Here is a 17855-nt window from a genome sequence, read left to right as displayed (position 1 = left end):
GTGCATTTTTAGCTTCCTGGTCTCACTGCATCAGATGTCTGAGGTTACAGAGCAGCAGTCTGTGCACAGGCGGCAGGATTGTTCTTGTGAATGGCTTTTGAGCTGATTTCTGCCTGGGGCCTCAGCACTTAGTTTACAGACAGTCTGCTTAGGATGAAGCAGGCTACACAGCATCCTCCTCTTCTGGCCAGAGAACTGAGAATAGGAACACCCTGCTTCTATTGTGTCTTGTCTTAGGGTGATGAGGTGTGTTGGCGTTGCCAGTGAGAAGGAAGGTGCTGCCAGTGAAACAGACCATCAGAGCAGACGAGTGGCAAGTCCACGCCCCGTGTCGTGCCAGTTCATACGCTTTTGAATATGAGTAATACAGTCTTGCCGTGTGTGTTTACGACTTTCTTTTTTGATCCACTGTGTTCCTGAGGTTCTTCCATGTTTGACACAGTTGTGGTTTGATGGGTTTCGTTGTTGTTTATAGACTCTTGTGTCTCCATAAACAGTCCTCCCTGTGTTGAGGAGCCCTGGCCGGCTTCTAGTGTTTTGCTCTTCAGGATGGTGCCTCAGTGACTCCCTCACCACGTCTGGTGCAAAGCCTGTTAGTGGAATTGCATTCCGTAAAGCAGGCAGGTGCTCGGCCTGCGGGGTGGCACCCGGGCCACAGGGATGTGTTCCCAGGTGGTATGGCATGTTTACCTTCCTGCCTGAACAGCCTCGGAGCTCCTGTTGGATCCACACCATCTTCAGCCTCGCCATTACCATTTCTCTCCAGTGTGTCATGGGGTGTCTCAGCTAGCACAGAAGAGAGAAATTTTAAAGAATTTTAAAATTTAAAGGTTGGAGAAGGAAGAAATAAAACTTATTTGTGCATGATTTAACTTCCTACATAGGAAACCCACAAGACAAGTTAGAGCATTGAGCCAGATAGCTTAAGATCAAAGGGTAAAATCAGTTCCTTTCATTACACCGATAACGGTCAGTTAGGAAATGTAATTCTTTTTTCCCCTCAGTATGAGTAAGTCTTTATTCATTGCATTTGACAGGGAAAAGGGAGGGAAAGGGCCAACATGTGTGACAGGACTTGGCTAGTGGGAAAGGAAGTGCTGGCATGGCAGAGTCAGCCACTGAGTCTTCGTTCTCCAGGCCCCAGGGCTTAGTCTCCTGTAGTTCAGGAGCAAGGGGAGGGGAACAGGAGAGGACAGACTCCTCCTTCCTCGTAAATTCAACATTTCAAACAAAGCTTTGGTGTCTAGCCGTGAGCATGGAGTTATATTTCTGTTTCCTGTTAAACAATCATGTGGCCACTTTGACAGAAATTTCTTGGGCTTGCACAGAAGCTCCTGAGTGACTTCGGAGATACATTCATCTTCCCCTGCTTGCTCTCCCAACCTCACTTTCTACATAGAAGGGCCCCCTTGCTTTTCTTTACCCAAAGATTTTTTTTTAATACTTACTTTATTTATTTATTCGGCTGCTCTGGGTCTTAGTTGTGGCACGTGGGATCCTCATTGCCGCATGCGGGATCTTTTAGTTGCGGCGTGTGGAATCTTTTAGTTGTGGTATGCAGGATCTAGTTCCCTAACCAGGGATAGAGCCCGGGTCCCCTGCATTGGAAGTGCGGATTCTTAACCACTGGACCACGAGGGAAGTCCCTACCCTGGGATTTGAGATTAAAGTAGGTTTGATCCATCCAATTACAGCAGTGTGTTTGTCGTGAATCATGTCAAGGAACAGTCTTGACTTGGAGTTGGGAACAAGGGATGGAGTGTTTCTACCTGCTTCAGCACTTTTGCACAAATCATTTAAGAGTTGTAGAGACACCACACAAACTAAATGTACAGGTGTGTGGGCTTCTGGGGGGTTGGGGGTGGAGGAGGGAGTAGAGTAGGAGTCAAGTTTTAGGACAAAAGGTTTGGTCTGAAATGGGGGAAGGGGGCACGAAAGAAAGGATGGCTCAGGACCCCTATTTTGAGTGGGGCCCTCCCCAAGTTTATGTTTCAGATCCTTTGCCTGGTGCACAACCTTTTGTCTGACTGTTCTTTGAATACAGTAGGAAGTTTGTAAACAGTGAAACCCCAGAAGAACATGGAAAAAGACCAACACATTATATTTACACCAACTAGGCTACCTAGCGTTCATTTTCAGATCAATGGCTCATGAAGTCCTATGAAGCCTCCAGTAACTAGAAGGGCAGCAGCTGGGGTGACAGAACCCGGCATCAGACATACGTCCCCCCAACCCGTGTGCTCTAGTGTGTCCACCCCATTCCAACAACACGAGTCCCATCCTGTGAACTGAGCCCTTTGTCCTTCAGCTGCTGCAACACTGACCGTTGCTACTGCGGGCAGGATGCTGGCACCAGGCACTAGAGAGAAGCCCTTGCCTGTGGTCTCGAGAAGCCGGGGCAAGAAACCCCCTGTTAAAGCTTAAGGATTTTGGTCTTTGCTTCATCTGGCCAGCTGGCAGCTTGGGGTGGGTGCAGAGGTACCCTTTGAACCCTTTTCTTATGGATACACAGGAACCCTAATGAAGGATCAGGGAAATGAAGCAAGTCTATGCCTGGGGTTGGAGATCCGGCACTGGAATCCCTCACCCAGCCGTGCCTTCCTCTTGGCCCCGGCACCTGGGTCTGCCTGTCCTGACCTGTCCACAGCATGTTTCCTGTTCAGGCTGATTTCCAGCCTTCCAGTAGGAGGAGGTCAAGTCATGGGGCAGCAGTTAAAACCTTGTCTCCTGTGGAACATTGAAGGTGGAGGGGTTCAAGAGGACACACACACAAGCCACCTCTGATCAGGAAAAGTGAGGTGGTTCAGTAGGCTCTGCCCTCCAAAACATTGTTCTCCTTGGTAACAGAACATCAAAAGATACTCCTGTGCAGTCCTGGAGCCACTGCCTTCTGCCTAGGATTGCTCAAGGGCTTGAGAGTGCACTTCCTGAGACTAAAACACACAGAACGTTTCTATCAAGGAGAAAGTTAAAATGCAGAAGATGGGTCACTTGCACCTTGGGGATGGAACCCCAAGGAGCAGTAAACAAGTGGTGCTGGCTGCAGGGGGGAGGGGGCTGGGTAGCAGGTCTGCAGCTGTCGCCAGCCACCCCTTTGCCTGTGCTCTCAGCCTGGCGTCCTGTCCCAAGAGTGGGTCAGGAGGAGGGGAAGCCCTGCCTCAGCCCTGAGAGACTCTCCCAGAGAGCAGTGGTTTGTGCTTTGGTCTTGTGCTCAGTCTTCTCACTCTGACACAGGAAGTGTTATTATTACATAGCCTTTAAAAGGAAAACACTTCCCTATCCTGGCCACTTTCAAAAGCTGGAAATTTGGGGGTGGAGACCGATAAGTAAGCAGGTTCTGGAGGGATTTCCCCCATGCCCTCGAGCACTTGCATGGAGCATGGTTGGGGTTCCTCTGTCTCACCCCTCCCCCTGCCAAGAGGGAAGTGGGTGGATGCCGTGATAGGGGTGGCAGTGCCCCTACCCACCCTTTCCCTGCTTTTGCCACTGTGTTCCTCAAATCTTGTGATCGCGAAAAGCACCACCCACTGTGGCTCAATTCTGCCCTCTGGTGCTTCTCACTCCCCACACAGAACACCCACCATGACTGGTAACTGGAGAGACTCCAGGCCCTTGGGGGACTTCTGAAAGGTCAACTCCACTGCGTCTCCCTCCTTCAAGCTCTGGAAGCCCTCTGTGTGCAGCTGACTCTGGGGCTCAAAGACATCCACTTGTAGGCCAAGTGTGACCCCAGTGGTCGTGGATAGGAAGCTGAACCAGGTGCATGGTGACCCACTTTGAGGTGCCAGTACCGCACAGCAGCTCTGCTGGCTCCTTGGAACAGCTGCCTGCAAGCAGCTCTTGGACACAGAGCCCACAGTAGCGGAGCCCAGATCCCTGGTCAGGTGGCTGCTGGCCCCAGAGGAGTCTAGAAGCCAAAGTTTCATTCTTAAAGTACTGTAAGTATAGAGGAATAAATCCTAAGCCAGGTGTGACCTGCATGCAGAAAATTTTTAAACTTCATTGGAGAACGCTGATGAGGATTCAAGCAAGTGGAGATATTCTGTTCATGGAGAGGAAGACTCGGCAAGATGTCTCCCAGAGCTGCTCAGGGGATTCCAGTCAGAGTCCAGCAGGGCTCTCCTCCCAGGGACAGGCTGATGGATCCGCAGAGCAGCGAAGGGCCAGGTTGACTGAGGTGCAAATGCCACACTCACAGAAAGCGCTAGTGACGACCCAGCACCCAATTGGGTGCTGGGCTTCTAGTATCACTCCCCACCGAGAGGAGCCCAGATTCCAGGGCGAGGCAGGAAGAAGGAAGGCGAATCTGGAGCATGTGGCTGAAAGGAAAGAAGTGCTCGGACACTGACGGGCATGAGTCCACAGGACACGGGAGAGAGCTTGAAGTGGCATCTGTTGCCCCAATTTGGGACAGTTGAAGCCTCAAAATGAACAACGGATTATAGCACGTGGAGGAAACTCTCACCATTTCTGTTCAATATAGTATTGGAAGTCCTAGCCACGGTAGTTGGACAAGAAAAAGAAATAAAAGATATCCAGATTGATAGGGAAGAGGTAAAATTGTCATTATGTGCAGATGACATGATACTACATACATACATATGTATATATATAAAAAACTCTATATATGGACTCCACACAAAGACTGCTAGAAATGATAACGAATTCAGAAGGGTAGCAGGATCTAAGAGTAGCATACAGAAATCTGTTGCATTTCTTTACACCAACAATGAAATATCAGAAAGGGAAGGTAAAAAGACAACCCCTTTTAAAATTACATCAAAAAGTATAAAATACTTATACTTTATAAGTAACCAAGGAAGGTGAAAGACTTATATGCTGAGAACTGTAAAACGTTGATAAAGGAAATTGAAGATGATTTAAAGAAATGGAAAGATATACCATGCTCTTGGATTGGAAGAATGAATATCATTAAAATGGCCATACTACCCAAAGCAATCTACAGAGTGAATGTGGTCCCTATCAAATTACCCATGACATTTTTCACAGAACTAGAACAAATAATCCTTAAATTTACATAACACATGGAGGAGGGGAGGAGAATTCTTGAGTCCACGATGACACACACACACACACATTAAGCTTCACAGAGAAGCAGAAGGAACAATCAGAAATGGAAAGTCACCACTTTGTGGGCACTTATTATTGATTGGTTTAGACGATAATCAAAGGTGGATGCAAACGTACAACTTAAGTATTGACACTACCCTCAAAGCTTCATCCACAGATTACTTATTAATAACAAAGACGGGAATTCCCCGGCGGCCTAGTTGTTAGGACTGCTCTTTCACTGCTGAGGGCCCAGGTTCAATCCCAGGTTGGGGAACTGAGATCCCACGTTTGCCGCATTGCGGCCAAAAAAACCTTACAATAACAGAGAAAAGTACCTTTTGGTGGAGAAATCTGGCAGATTTCCATCTGACAGGTGATCAGAACCAGCAATCAGGCAAATCAAATTTAGGACAGTTCAAAATTGACCTGAACTCTTCAAATATGTCTCTGTGATGAAAGATTGAAAAACTGTTCTAGACTTAAACATGGTGGTGCATGGTCCTAGATTGTACCCTGGGCAGGGGGACTAGCCTGAAGGACGTTACTGGACATGCAGTTGGGGAAATGTGAGTGTGGACTGTGTCCATCTTTGGAGTGTCACGTGTGGTCACCTGCAGTGTTGTGCCACCCACACTCCGGACACAAAGACCCTCGTGGCCACAGAACTCTGACTTCAGAGGAAGAGGTGTTACGGTCAGTGTGGGGGGCCTTGTGAACACGCGGTGCTGAGGTCTCTGGGAGTCCTGCCTCCCCTCACCCCAAACTCCACTTTCAGGTGGATCAGGTGACTTCAGTGTGAAGAGGAAGACTAAAACATTTTGATTTGTTTAAATCAGCGTTATTGAGGTGAATCAAACTGCATGTGTTTTGAGTGTGTGATTTGAGAAGTTTTGCCTGTGTCCTCTCATGAAACCATTGCCATAATCAAGGCGGCGAACACATCCATCGCCCTTCAAGTTTGTTGGGTCCTTTTGTGGTTCCTCTACCCCCGCCCTCTGTCATCTGCTTCTGTCGCTATAGGTTAGTTTGCATTTCCCAAAGTTTCCTGTGCAGGGAGTAGTACTGTGTGTTCTTTTTCTGAGATTTTGTGTGTGTATCAATGGCTACTCCTTTTTATTGCTGAGAAGTACTCCCTTGTGTGGGTAGTTTCTTTGTCCCTGCACCTGTTCATTTGGGTTGGTTCCAGGTTTCAGGTACTCCACACAAAGCTGCTATGAACTTTTGTGTAGATATTCATATGGACGTTCATTTCTTTCTCTCCTGAGTAAGTGACTTGGAGTGGAATGGCTGAACCAAAAGTAAGCGAATGTTTTTCCTCTTTAAGAAACTGCCAGACTGCTTGTACTTAGTTCCCACCAGCAGCATACAAGGGCTTTGGTGGTTTGAGTCTTTCAAATAACTTGTTTGTTTTATCTAAGTTATTGAATGTATTGGCATAAAGCTGTTTATAACATTTCCCTACTAGACTTCTAATATTTGTAGAATCCAGTGATGTTACCTCTCATTCTTTTTTTTTTTTTTTCCCTGGCCGCGCCATGCGGCTTGTGGGATCTTAGTTCCCCTGACCAGCGATCGAACCTGGGCCCTCGGCAGTGAAAGCTCAGAGTCCTAACCACTGGACCGCCAGGGAGTTCCCTCTCATTCTTGATGTTGGTAATTTGTGCCTTCTCTATTTTTTCCCTGATCAGTCTGATTAGAGATTTATCAACAATCTTCTCAGAGAAACAGCTTTGGTCTCTGTCATTTTCTCTGTTGTTTCTCTGTTTTCTGTTTCATTAGTTTCTGCTGTGATCTTTTATTTCACTTCTGTTTGCTTAGGGTTTAATTAAGTATTTTCTTAAGGTGGAAGCTGAGATCATTGATCTGTTTTCTGTAGTATAGACATTTCGCGGCTATAAATTTTCCCCCTACCATAGCAGCATCTCAAATCCTGATAAGTTTTCATTTTCATGTAGTTCAGATGCTGATTCCCCTTTTGATTTCTTCCTTGATCCATGGGTTATTTTGAACTGTATTATTTAGCTTCCAGATATTTGGGGATTTTACAGAGAGCTGTTGTTTATTTCTAATTGAATTCCACTGTCTTCTGAGAACATACATTGTATAACTTGAATCCTTTTTAGCTTTATTGTTTTATGTCAAGAATGTGGTTTGTCTTGATAAATGCCCCTTGCGTACCTGAGAAAAAAAGTGTGATCTACTGAGAGGGATGATTGACGTCTCTAGTAAGATTGTGGATTTGTCTCTGTCTCTTTGCAGTATTGCCTCATGTATTTTGAAGCTCTCTTGTTAGCTGTGTGAATGTTTAGAATAATGTTTTCTTGATCAGTCAGTGCCTTTATCACTGTGAGATGACTGGTAATATCCCTGGAAGTACTCCTCTACACATTCTGCTGTGTCTGATGCTGACATAGCCCTTCTGCTCTCTTATCTGATGTTGGTGTGATACACTGTCCTCCTTGTGACCTAGTTGTATCTGAAGGGTGTTTGGTGTGGGCAGGGCAGTATAGCTGGTCCTTTCTTTTCTGTCTAATCTGAGAAAGTGTGCCTTACCTGCGGTGTTTACATTCAGTGTGATTAATGACAGGATTGGGTTTGCTGTTAGTTTTTGTCTCATCTGGTCTTTGTTTCATTTCCCTCCTTTTTTACCTTATTTTGGATTAATCAAGTATTTTTTACATTTCTTAATGATTTTTCTTGTGATGATCTCCTTTGTTGAATTCTGTCACTATCTCTCTGTTGTTACTTTAGTGGTTGGGTTAGGGTCTGTCATCTCTTTAGCAGGATGCAGAGGAACCTGACCTTGTGGGCTTCCACCTGCCCACCTGCCTGCGTGATGGTGTCATGTGTTTATATTTACATGTTGTAAGTATTGCAGTGCGTTGTTATTTTTGTTTAAGCAGTCATATCTTTTAAATTTAAATAATTTTTTATGTACTTATGTTGTTCTTTTCATTGCTTTTCATTCCTTTTTCTTATTGGGTTTTTTTGTTTGTTTTTTTTTTTTGCGGTACGCAGGCCTCTCACTGTTGTGGCCTCCCCCGTTGCGGAGCACAGGCTCTGGACGCGCAGGCTCAGCGGCCATGGCTCACGGGCCCAGCCGCTCCGTGGCATGTGGGATCCTCCCGGACCGGGGCACGAACCCGTGTCCCATGCATCGGCAGGCAGACTCTTAACCACTGCGCCACCAGGGAAGCCCCTTCATTCCTTTTTGTAGGCCCAGACTTCCATGTGGCATCATTTGCCTCCTGCCTGAAGGACATCCTTTTACATATGTCACAGTGCTGGTGATTGATTCGTCACACTTTTTGTATCTGAAAATGTCTTCATTTTGTCTCTGCTGAGGTGTTTTTCGGCAGATTGCCAGTTCTTTTCTCAGCACTTGGAAGATGTTCCTCCACTGTGCTCTAACATGTCTTTTTTCTCTGGCTGCTTTCAAGGTGTTCGTATTATCACTAGTGAGCAATTTGACTGTCAGCTATGTCAATGTTGTGCTCTTTATGGTACTTATGCTTGGGGCCTGTTGAGTTTTCTGAATCTGTGGGTCGTTTTTCTCAGCTCTTTCTTTCAGTGTGTCCTCTGTCCCCCTCCTCCCCTCTCTCCTCCAGTTACAGACGGCGGGTACCTTGATGTTGTCCCACAGCTCTGAAGCTCGTGTTGGCTTTTCCAGTAGTTTCTACTGCTGTGCCTTCAAGTTCACGAGTTTTTTCTCCTACAGTGTCTGGTCTGCTGTTAATCACACACCCAGTGTAGTTTTCCTCTTAGACTTTGTAGTTTTCATCTTTGAAAGTTAAATTTGGGTCTTTTCTTTTCTTTTTTTTGGCTGCACCACGCGGCATGTGGAATTTTAGTTCTCTAACCAGGGATCAAACCCACACCCCCTGCATTGGAAGCGTGGAGTGTTAACCACTGGACAGCCAGGGAAGTCCCTAGATTTGGGTCTTTTTTTTTTTTTTTTGCGGTACACGGGCCTCTCACTGTTGTGGCCTCTCCCGTTGCGGAGCACAGGCTCCAGACGCGCAGGCTCAGCGGCCATGGCTCACGGGCCCAGCCGCTCTGCGGCATGTAGGATCCTCCTGGACCGGGGCACGAACCTGTGTCCCCTGCATCGTCAGGCGGACTCTCAACCACTGTGCCACCAGGGAAGCCCGATTTGGGTCTTTTATATCTCTGTCATGTTGTGCCTTTGTTTAACTTCTTTTGACATGGAATACAGTTATAGTTTATAGTAACTTTTATTGCCCTTCTCTAGTGATTCTAACTCAGTTTCTGTTGATCTCAATGTGGATCACGTTTTCTGCTTCCTGGCATATCTGGTAATCTTTGGATGCCAGACACTGAATTACCCTCTTGTGTGCTGGGTATTTTAATGATCCTCAGATTCTTCCTCAGCTTAGTTATGAGACGATGCTACTTTCATCTGCTCAGTTTTTGCTTCTCTGCTCACACTCTCAGGCAGGACTTGGGCAGTCTGGGCTCATCGTGTCTCAGGTGTCAGTGTCATTCATTGCCTCATGTTCAGCGTCTTAGAAAACCTATGTCTTTCTGTATGTTCTTTGTTCTCTTTTCTCTTCTTGGTTATTGTGGATGTGAGGGTAAATTGGGTCCCCATTACTCCATCTTGGCTGGAAGTAGAAGTACTCTTAATATAATAAGCATCTCTTTCTGACTGAGTTTGGGAAGGGTGTCTTATGTAAGATACCAAACACATTACTCTTAAAAGAAAAGATTGATACATTCATGTTTGTTAAAATTTAGTATCTCTTCTCATCAAAAGACTCCAAAAGAAAATAAAAAACATGTCATTAACTGAGAAAAGTTATTTTCCTCACATAAAAAAGATAATAGTTTAATAGCCAGAATTTATAAAAGAACTGCTATAAATAGGAAAAAAACACCCTGATAGAAAAAAAATGACAAAGATATGCATAGACATTTTAGAGAAGAGGAAACATGTAATGCCAATAAATAATGAAAAAAGATCCAAATTGAGAGTTCAGTGAGACACCATTTTACATCTACCACTTGACTGATAGAAATTAAGAGCTCTGACGAGACCTTGCATCCAGCGGGAACTCATTCATTTGTGGTGGGGTTGTAAAGTGGGTTATTTATTTTGGAAAGCAGTTTGACATTATCTTGTATAGTCAGATAATTTGTACCCTGTGTTTCTAGGTCTATACCTGGAGAAACTAGCTAAGAACAAGAATTTCACATGTGAGAATTTTCACCAGCGGACATACATAAGAATGTATTTAGCAGCACTGTTTATAATGGGGAAAGCAACCCTAAACAGTGCAGATGAGGGAAGAATAGATGAAGTGCTGTCCTCTCCAAGTGGAGTATTTCATAGCTCACACTCTCACTTTACTAAAAACAAGGAAGGGGTACAGTCCTGTGTATTTGTTGTCTGGGGGGTGCAGGTGTGGGAGGAAAGGGGAGTAAAAGTAGATGCAATTACTGGGAATGTCCCTGGTCTGTGTGGTGGGCCACAGGCTTTTGTTACATTATGCCTTATAACCTATCGATTTGTTAAATTTGTTCTCACGTGATGTGCAAATGTATTTTAAAATGAAAACTTGCCCCGTTGATATCAAAACTAAAACTGTTTAGGATCCTTTTTTTTTTTTTTTTTTGGTTTTTTTGTTTGTTTGTTTGTTTTTGAGGTACGCGGGCCTCTCACTGCTGTGGCCTCTCCCACTGCGGAGCACAGGCTCCGGACGCGCAGGCCCAGCGGCCATGGCTCACGGGCCCAGCCGCTCCGCGGCATGCGGGATCCTCCCGGACCGGGACACGAACCCGTGTCCCCTGCATCGGCAGGCGGACCCTCAACCACTGCGCCACCAGGGAAGCCCTGTTTAGGATCTTATAGTGCCAGAAAGGAAGGCAGTGCTCAAAACAAACAGAGCCTGCAGTGATGGGGTGTTAAAGGGCCACAGGAGCCACGGAGGAGCAACAAAGGCTGGGATGCTTGGAGCAACAGAATGAGTGACATAGCGTTGGAGTACAGACCAGAGTATAAAATAGACACTCATGGGTCCGTACTGATAGGAAAACATACCGAATAAGTAAACGGGGAGAAGAGACATATCTGTGTGGAAGCATTCCAAGTCATATATATAAATGGCTGTGCCCTCCGGGAGGGAGCCCAAACCCCCCCTTAAGTGTGGGCTGCACGTGGTGACGTCCCCGCAGAGAGAACAGGATGGAAAGGGGAGAGAGAGGAACTCCCCAGCAGAGACACCTGACAGGCACACCTCAGCCAGGTGACTAAGGGCACAGCCACGGTGAGGAGTCGTGTTGAGAGCACAGACCCTGACAGGATGTGGTGGGAAGGGCACTTTCCCTCTGTGGTCTCCCTCCCCCAAGCCCAGAGTAATAACGAGAAAAAATCAGGCAAACCAGCAGAGGGACAGTCTGCACATCCCTGCCCAGCCCTCCTCCAAACCATTGGGGTCATTCAAACCAGGGAAGTCTGAGAGACCATCCCGGCCAAGAGCAGCCAGAGGAGATGTGGTGAGTAAATGTCATGTGGGGTCCAAGACAGGTCCTGGAGTAGCAGGAGGCATGAGGTTAAAACTGAGGAAACCTGAATAGTGTGGACCTTAGTTAATGACGGTGTATCAGCACTAATTAAGCATCGCACTGGTGCAGGATGTCAGTTACGGGAAGACTGGGGGCATGGGAGGGAGCGCAGCTCCTCCTCCTGAGCCCCTTGTCCCACCCCTTCCGTGAAGTTGGCCTCCCACCCTCTGACTGCTCCTGCCCAGTCCTCTGCTGGCGTCGTGGGCACAGGTGCCCTCAGTGCAGGTGCGTGGGAGGCAGACTGACATGGGCTCTCTTGCAGTGGGCATCCCCACCATCCGGTGGTGTGGGGCTGAGGGGGACTACAACGTCATGGTGATGGAGCTGTTAGGACCCAGCCTGGAAGACCTCTTCAACTTTTGCTCTAGGAAGTTCAGTCTCAAAACCGTCCTGCTCCTTGCTGACCAAATGGTAAGACTTCATTTTTCTCAAGTGAAGGGCAGCCTGCGTGCTCAGCACAAGCTCGGTTAGATTCATCAGTCTGATGAGGCCTTCAGGGCTGTGCTGTTAGTGCACAGGGAGAACATGGAAGCTCGTTAACTGTGAAAGATAGTGACCCTTGGCGGGCAGCGTGCATCTGCGTGTGGGCCTGAGTTCCCCGGGTTCCCTCCGCCAGGCTACTGCCTGGGGTTCAACCTCTCACCCTTGCTTCTCCACCTGCAGATTAGTCGTATTGAGTACATTCACTCGAAGAACTTCATTCACCGAGACGTGAAGCCGGACAACTTCCTCATGGGGCTAGGCAAGAAGGGCAACCTGGTCTACATCATCGACTTCGGGCTGGCCAAGAAGTACAGGGACGCCCGCACCCACCAGCACATCCCCTACCGCGAGAACAAGAACCTCACCGGGACGGCGCGGTATGCCTCCATCAACACTCACCTCGGCATCGGTGAGCCCTCCTGCCCCGGCCACAGGCCCGGCTGTCCTACAGCGTCCTGGGGGCCCTGAGGGTGGTTAGCATGTTGGGTGTGGAGGCTGGCGTCAAACCTTTGTAGCAGAGGCTGGTGTCCGGGCCTGGAGACCTTACCTTGTGGGATGTGGGGAGACAGGCACGTGTTGGGGCCTCCTGATAGGTGGCGGTGCGTCTCTGAACAGCACAGCAGGGGCACTTGTGCTGAAACAAGGAATCCAGGTGTCCTTCCCTGTGGCTCTGAGTTTATCCCCAGGAAGCGGGGTGTTTGCCGCTTTGACCCACTGTCCTCTCTCCCCAGAACAATCTCGAAGGGACGACCTGGAGTCTCTGGGCTACGTGCTCATGTACTTCAACCTGGGCTCGCTGCCCTGGCAGGGCCTGAAGGCTGCTACCAAGAGGCAGAAGTATGAGAGGATCAGTGAGAAGAAGATGTCCACTCCCATTGAGGTGTTGTGTAAAGGCTACCCTTGTGAGTGTCCTCAGGTGGACAGCAAGCCAACCCTGTGTTTCTGTGGGAGGATGGGGGCCTGTGAGGCTCTGGGAAAGGGACCAGGGAAGTCCCCCAGAGGCTGGCTGCTAAGGCCCCACTGATGTCCTGCATGGTTGGGGAGGTGAAGAGTGAGCAGGTGGCCTGCCCTTTAACTGGCCTCAACCTTCTGTCCCTGGCACTCCTCTACCTTCCTGAGCCGTAAAACTCAGGGAGTTTTCCTTTTGTTTTTGTGGGACTGCCCCTGTGATAAATGCCTCAGATGAAACTCTTTTATGCTCTGTGTGCTCAGTTTTCTCAGCCTCTTTCCTCAAAGCATGCTCGGTGTTTCAGGTTCCAGCTTTCACACCCTCTGTTTGGGTGGCTGGGAGTGGTCAAGGGTTTTGTGGACAGACGCCATGCTGGCTCCCAGTCAGGGGTACTGCCGGTTACCTCTGAGTTTCATGGTGTTTTACAGCTGAATTCGCCACGTACCTGAATTTTTGCCGTTCCTTGCGTTTTGACGATAAGCCTGACTACTCATACCTGAGACAGCTCTTCAGGAACCTGTTCCATCGCCAGGGTTTCTCCTATGACTACGTGTTCGACTGGAACATGCTCAAATTCGTAAGTGCGCCCCCAGCTCACTGACTGCTCAGCGTGGAAGGGGCATGCCGGTCAGCAGAAGGCCACTAGCTGCTGCCGTCCCTTCCTGGGAGCTACACGGGGTGGGGCTTCAGGAGGCATGGCTGCCACACGGGGAGCACGCAGGGTTCTGAGAAGCCAGATGCCTGTTGGCAAGTGAAGAAGGCACCTCAAGGCTGCAACGGGGCTGTGAGGTTCCTGGGCCTGAGGTATGTCCACAGTGCAGGTCTGCCCAGACCAAGGTTCTTACTTAGGACGCTGAGGTCATTTTATCATCATCATCATCCATCCTAAGGACATTGTGGCTGCTCTGGCTTGTGAGTTCCTTGTCAACGGGGTGTGGCTGTCGCCGGGTTGGGTGAAGACTTCCCTCCTCCTCCCCCTACCAGGCTGTGCCGAGGCCCGGCCTCCGAGGGGGTGGGTGGCCTGGGAGGCGCTGTGTGTTAGGTCTGCGTTTGGCCTTGTGATGAGCTAGACTTACAGTTGATTTCCTTTGTCACCCAGTTCGTTCATTAAGTGTGAGCCTGTGTTGTGTGCACGCACACTGCGGGGGCTGGGGGTGGAGGGGCTTGAACTTTAATTCGTTTTCCTCTCTAAAACAGGCCGCCTGTCCCTGAATCTGTTGTGTGAGTTTGTTTAATCTCCAACACTACGGCCAGAATTCCAGTTTTTTTTTGATTTCCACTTTCTCTTTCATTAAAAATGTGTTCTATGAGCTTAAAACAAAAATGGGCTGGTTTCTAGGGTGACAAAATCTGATGGAGGAGCAGAGCCTCCTCTTCAGAGGGTGCAAAACAGGAAGCCTTGTCCCATGACCTTAACAGGTGCAGGGGTGTTCACACAGGGACCAGGTAGGGGTGGGGGGCTGCAGCCTCCCAGAGCGGGGGCCAGCCCGCAGAGCCAGCCTGCCCTGGACCTCGCCCATGCCATCCTGGTGCCAGGCCCCTCTGTTAGGATGGCCTTCGAAGGACAGCCTTTGGGAGTGGTGCCGCAGGTTACTGGAGTCTGGACATCAGGGTGGGCCTCCTGCCAGAGCCACTTTAATAAGTTCTTTGTTCTAACATTGTCATCCCTCCGAGGGGCTCAGCAAATCTCTTCTGTAAAGGACCAGACAGTCAATAATTTTAACTTTGCTGTCAGCACAGCGGTGCGACCACTCAACTCTGTGTTGTAACTGGAGAGCTGCCCAAGCAGTGCGGCAGTGAGTGGGTGTGACTGTGCCAAGAAAACCGTATTTGCAGGATCAGGTGTGGCTGCATTTGGCCCGTGGGCTGCAGTTTTCAGACTCTTGCCTTACAGCGCTGGTAATTAGGATGTGACCTCTACTAGGGCAGGTATCTTAGCGTTACCACTTAAAATCAAATGTCCCCGTGTTTCTGGTGTGATATTCACTGAAAGTGTAACTAGCTGTTTGTTCTGGGAGTAACTAGCTTAGCTTAGGCGGTACCCACCACATGGCCCCCCGGGATGAGCCTGGCTGCTGGCCTCCTTATTTCAAGTGCACCAACAGGACATGGGCCTGGCCCGGGCGTCTGGGCTCCAGTTGGACCCCTCAGCCAACCAAATGCTGTCCCTCCCACCTGCCTTGCAGACTCCCCCAACTGTCGCCGCATTGGGCCACCTCTGACCTGGGCTGGTTCCCATCCCCGTGTGAATGGTCACAGAGAAGAGGGCCGCGAGGTGCCGTTGGTGTCTGGGTTCTGAGGGGGTGCTGAGGCGATGGGGTGGGGGTTTCCTCTGCTGTGCTGGGAAGAGGAGACTGAGAAGCCTGGTTCTGCTCTCCCACGGTTGTGGGACAGGCCATGCGTGGACCCAGAGGGAAGAGCGCCTGGCTTGCTGCGAGGCTGTGGACGGCTTTGCGGGCAGACTGTCCCACACGCCCCTGTGTTTTCTCGAGTGGCAGCCAAGTGCCTCAGGTGGTTTTTCACCAAACCCAGTTCAGTTCTGGTCTCGCCCTCTTTCCTCTGTAGGGAGCCAGCCGGGCGGCTGACGATGCTGAGCGGGAACGCCGGGACCGAGAGGAGCGGTTGAGACACTCCAGAAATCCAGCCACACGCGGCCTCCCTTCCACGGCCTCGGGCCGGCTGAGGGGGACACAGGAGGTGGCTCCTCCCACCCCCCTCACCCCTACCTCACACACTGGTGAGTGGTCCCGGGGCTGTAGCTTGCACCCCGGCCCCTGCTCTGCAGGCAGTGGGGGTTCTGTTTTGAGTGTCACTTGCTCTGGACACTCCAGTGTGTGACCTCGTGGGGTCTAGGCAGGAGTGCCTGATGGGTGAAGACATGTGCATCCTTACTCTGACCAGTTCTTATTTCCGAAGTTAGTCCAGGGAACGCCCTGGGACAGTGCCTTCGGGTATGTGTTTCCCAGACGTTGGCCTCTTGAAGGATTGTGTTCCCTGTGAGCTCTGTTGCTTTGCCTCTTGTCCTTCTCATGGCACGACATCCTCCACCACAAACCTCTCCAGCCTCTTCCTTGCCTGTCGAGACAAGCGTTGTAGGCAGAGGCCCCGGCTGCCCTCCCACTGGACACCTGGTGCTTCGCTCCCGGGGCATCAGCAGAGCCTGTGGTGCCGGCCTAGTCTTAGGGTACAATAGCCTGTCCTGTGCCCGACACCGAGGCAGCCGAGGGTCCTTGTTAGACGTGGTTCCCAAGGAGAGACCCCGTGCTGGAGCGTGGGGCTGCATTCCGAGGCCTCACACTCGCCCCTGTCTCCCTCTCCTCCAGCGAACACCTCTCCTAGGCCCGTGTCCGGCATGGAAAGAGAGCGGAAAGTGAGTATGCGGCTGCACCGCGGTGCCCCAGTCAACATCTCCTCGTCCGACCTCACGGGCCGGCAAGATACCTCCCGCATGTCCACCTCACAGGTACGCGCCCCGCGGGCCGGCGCCTGATCTCACCCAGGCTGGGCGCTGCAGGCCTCTGGCTTCTCCATGTTTGGTCTGGTCTTACGGGCTCCAGGCAGAGTGGGATGATAGTTTCGAAGGCTTTCCTTCTTTCCTGCCTTCCCTTTCTCCCCATTTTTGGGTGTTTTAACCATTGGGGGAATGTTGTGCCCCTCGCAGTTTGGCCCGTTGGTTGAGAGCCTCTGTGACAAGCTTTGTGGGGTAAGGGCTCTACATCCAGCCCCCCCCCCGCAATTGTGCTGGGATGTGCCACGGGACCTTTTCTCTCCAGCTGCCCTCCGTGTGGCCCCCAGCCCCCAGCCAGCTTTGGAGGCTTGGCCGTCTTCCCTGGGTAGACTGGAAACGCCAGCCTGCTCACGCCGTTTGTCGTGGGCACCTCCAGCCTTTGGGACTCTGTCCTTGTTCTCGTTGGTCAGGTGCTCCCCCAGCAGAGAACCCGGGGGGGGTGGGGCGTGGCATATTGCCGGCGGTCACTCTGCAGTGTCATGCCCAGCACTTGGCGACGTACTGTGCGTTCCTGTCTTCTGATGCCCCTTCTGACGTTTGTCTTCTCTCTGGCAAGGCGAGTGTGCTCAGAGGTGCAGGGCCTGGCCCCGGGGCCTCCTCCACCCACGTCGTCTTCCCCGTCTGGCTTTCCTTGCTGTTTTTCTGTCTCACTGACGCGCCTCCCTCAGCAGAGCAGCTCTTTACCTGCTTGCGGACGTTTTTCCTCAACTAGCTTTCAGGGTCTCCTCCCATGGGCAGTGGGGGTGGGCAGGGGTCCTGTGGGGGCCGGGACTACCCGGTGGCGTCTGCTGGGTGGGCAGGTGGTGAGTTCAGGAATGGCCGAAGCCCAGGTCCTGGCCAGGTACTGGGGCAGCATCCGTCTGCTTCACCACGATGCCTCAGGTGTACATTTAGCGCCCTGCCCTCCCCCTGTGCTTGCTGGGCAGTAGGTGTAGCTTGTTGCTGAATGTGGTGGATTGAGCACGTTGATCAGGAGGGCACAGGGTCTGTGAGAATTGCCCAGAACCTCGGTCCTGTGGTGTCCAGCTGGTCTCCTGGCAGAGGAGCAAGGTGTGCCCAGGCAGAGGAAGTGCTCCTGACCAGTTTTCTTTAATCAAGTGAAATAGTATTTTTAGCAAACACTTCTAATTTACTAGTAATTCTACTAGAAATGGGTTCTTATATGGTAATTTTCTCTCAAAAAGGCTGAAGACGCAGGTCGTTTGAACTGTGGGGCTCAGCGGGTCTGGCCAGAGTGATGAGATTGGGCCTCTTAGG

The 17855-nt window shown here is 50.2% G+C and overlaps 1 protein-coding gene across 4 annotated transcripts in view; it reads left to right on the top strand.

Annotated features, from left to right (window-relative positions):
- Positions 1-17855, top strand: part of CSNK1D (casein kinase 1 delta) — a 38601-nt gene that overhangs the window by 11638 nt on the left and 9108 nt on the right. For all 4 annotated transcript variants that reach the window (XM_082678125.1, XM_082678128.1, XM_082678126.1 and 1 more), the window contains exons 3-8: positions 11921-12069; positions 12322-12550; positions 12873-13043; positions 13519-13667; positions 15656-15827; positions 16414-16553. In XM_082678125.1, coding sequence (XP_082534251.1) covers positions 11921-12069; positions 12322-12550; positions 12873-13043; positions 13519-13667; positions 15656-15827; positions 16414-16553 — 1010 coding nt within the window. The remainder of the gene's footprint in view (positions 1-11920; positions 12070-12321; positions 12551-12872; positions 13044-13518; positions 13668-15655; positions 15828-16413; positions 16554-17855) is intronic.

This window comes from Grampus griseus, assembly GCF_964374135.1.
Source record: "Grampus griseus genome assembly, chromosome: 20".
NCBI lineage: Eukaryota > Metazoa > Chordata > Mammalia > Artiodactyla > Delphinidae > Grampus > Grampus griseus.
Note: the sequence above shows the minus strand (reverse complement) of the source record. Positions and strands in the feature narration are given on the sequence as shown.